Source organism: Otolemur garnettii, unplaced genomic scaffold, assembly GCF_000181295.1.
Source record: "Otolemur garnettii isolate 467f Iridium unplaced genomic scaffold, OtoGar3 scaffold00105, whole genome shotgun sequence".
In the NCBI taxonomy this organism is placed as follows: domain Eukaryota; kingdom Metazoa; phylum Chordata; class Mammalia; order Primates; family Galagidae; genus Otolemur; species Otolemur garnettii.
This window is the reverse complement of record NW_003852500.1, coordinates 2,385,573-2,387,165: the sequence shown is the minus strand read 5'-3', so window position 1 is coordinate 2,387,165 and position 1,593 is coordinate 2,385,573. Positions and strand designations below refer to the sequence as shown.

Genomic DNA, 1,593 nt, shown 5'->3' with positions numbered 1-1,593 from the left:
GAAGTGTAGGCTATCACCCCGATTTCTCTCGTATAGCCATTAACACGCATGTTTGTCTTTTTATTTTGTTTACTCCCACTCAACTGTATGTTCTATGTAGGGCCTGATACAGATGTTACTTGATGTTATTTAACAGCTACTGAGGTCAGACAATCCAAGGCCATCATTACACTAAAATTAAAGTTATTTATGGAAGTTCATAGACACTTCCAGAATTGGTTTTACCTCCTACATGGGAACATGTTCAAGAAACCCAGGACGGGCTTACTGGTCTGACTCAACTCTTCCCATTTCATCCATCCCTATTCACCAGTGGCGCGGAAAGGGGGTTCTTTAACAAAGCATTATACATAACACCTCTACCAAACTAAACATAAACTTTTTTTTTGTAGTTAAATGCAGAAAGTCGGTTTTTTCCACCCCTTTCCTCCTTTTACACGGCAAGTAAAGCTCACTGGCCTGGGAGTTGCCTCTATCTGCCAACCTTTGGCCAGTGAAGAGGATTCAGAGAAAATAATACAACCATCAATCAGAAAAAGGAGGGGCGACAAAGGAAAATAATTAGGCTGTAGCCTCAATTGTGCATTCCCGTGCAAGGTGCCCTGACTCGCCACAGCGGTAACAGTTGACTTCACTTGTCTTGCTGCAGTTGATGGCTACGTGACCAGTTTCACCACACCTATAGCACTTCACTTTGGTGCAATCTTTTTGAATGTGTCCAAATTCTCCACAAGAATAGCACTTCTGCTCATCTGCGTGGTCGCAGTCACGAGCCAGATGGCCTGGCTTGCCGCAGTTGTAGCAGCATTGCTCTCGCTCTCTCTTAGGCTCCTTGCAGTCCTTGGCAATGTGGCCACCTCTACCGCAGTTATAGCAGGCTTCATCCTCCTGGAGATCACAATCCTTGGCAAGATGACCAGACTCACCACAGCGATAACAGATGTCTGGAAGAGATGAGGAAACAAACTGGAAACCTCTATCCGAGGTAAAACCACCTCTGCCACGGCTTCTCATTCCACGGCCACGGCCTCCACCAGTAGGGCATTCCCGGGCCCAATGGCCAGATCGTCCACACTTGAAGCACTCATTGCTGCTCATGGCTGCAGTTAGATCTTCGGCGTCTGAGCGGGCCCGCAACAGCGGAGACTCGGACGCAGGCCCGAGGAAGCGGCTGGCAAGGCAGCGGCTGTTTATTTTCAGGGTCCTTGCCTGCGCCACACGCGGGTCTGCCCTAAGTTTTCTTATGTCTTATGTCAATGAACCTGTCTTCTTTTGACAGGTTCATTGTAGAAAATTGAGATAATCAAAAGAGGAGAGTTATAAAGTACCCAGAATCAGCACAGTTCACATCTTGGAACACATAATCCTGATCAAATTTCAGACAAAAATGGGGAGAAAGGGTGCTTTTTTTTTTTTCCAGTTTTTTTTTTTTGGCCCGGGACTGGGTTTGAACCTACCACCTCCGGCATATGGGGCCCGCGCCCTACTCCTTTGAGCCACAGGCGCCACCTGGAAGGGTGCATTTTTACCTGCCTCTCTTTTTTTTTTATAAGTCTCTTTTCAGGTCAAGTATCTTGCTCTTTGTGGTGGAGC

At 47.0% G+C, this 1,593-nt stretch overlaps 1 protein-coding gene across 1 annotated transcript in view; it reads right to left on the bottom strand.

Annotated features, from left to right (window-relative positions):
* LOC100948744 (cellular nucleic acid-binding protein-like) overlaps positions 1-1,226 on the bottom strand; it is a 1,550-nt gene extending 324 nt beyond the window's left edge. Inside the window, exons 1-2 of the mRNA XM_012809437.2 lie at positions 975-1,226; positions 1-944 (exon numbers count right to left, since the gene is read on the bottom strand). The exon at positions 1-944 is cut by the window's left edge and continues 324 nt beyond it. Of these exons, the coding sequence (XP_012664891.1) occupies positions 562-944; positions 975-1,098 (507 nt within the window). The 5' untranslated portion in view covers positions 1,099-1,226 and the 3' untranslated portion in view covers positions 1-561. The remainder of the gene's footprint in view (positions 945-974) is intronic.
* Positions 1,227-1,593: the final 367 nt, after the last annotated feature.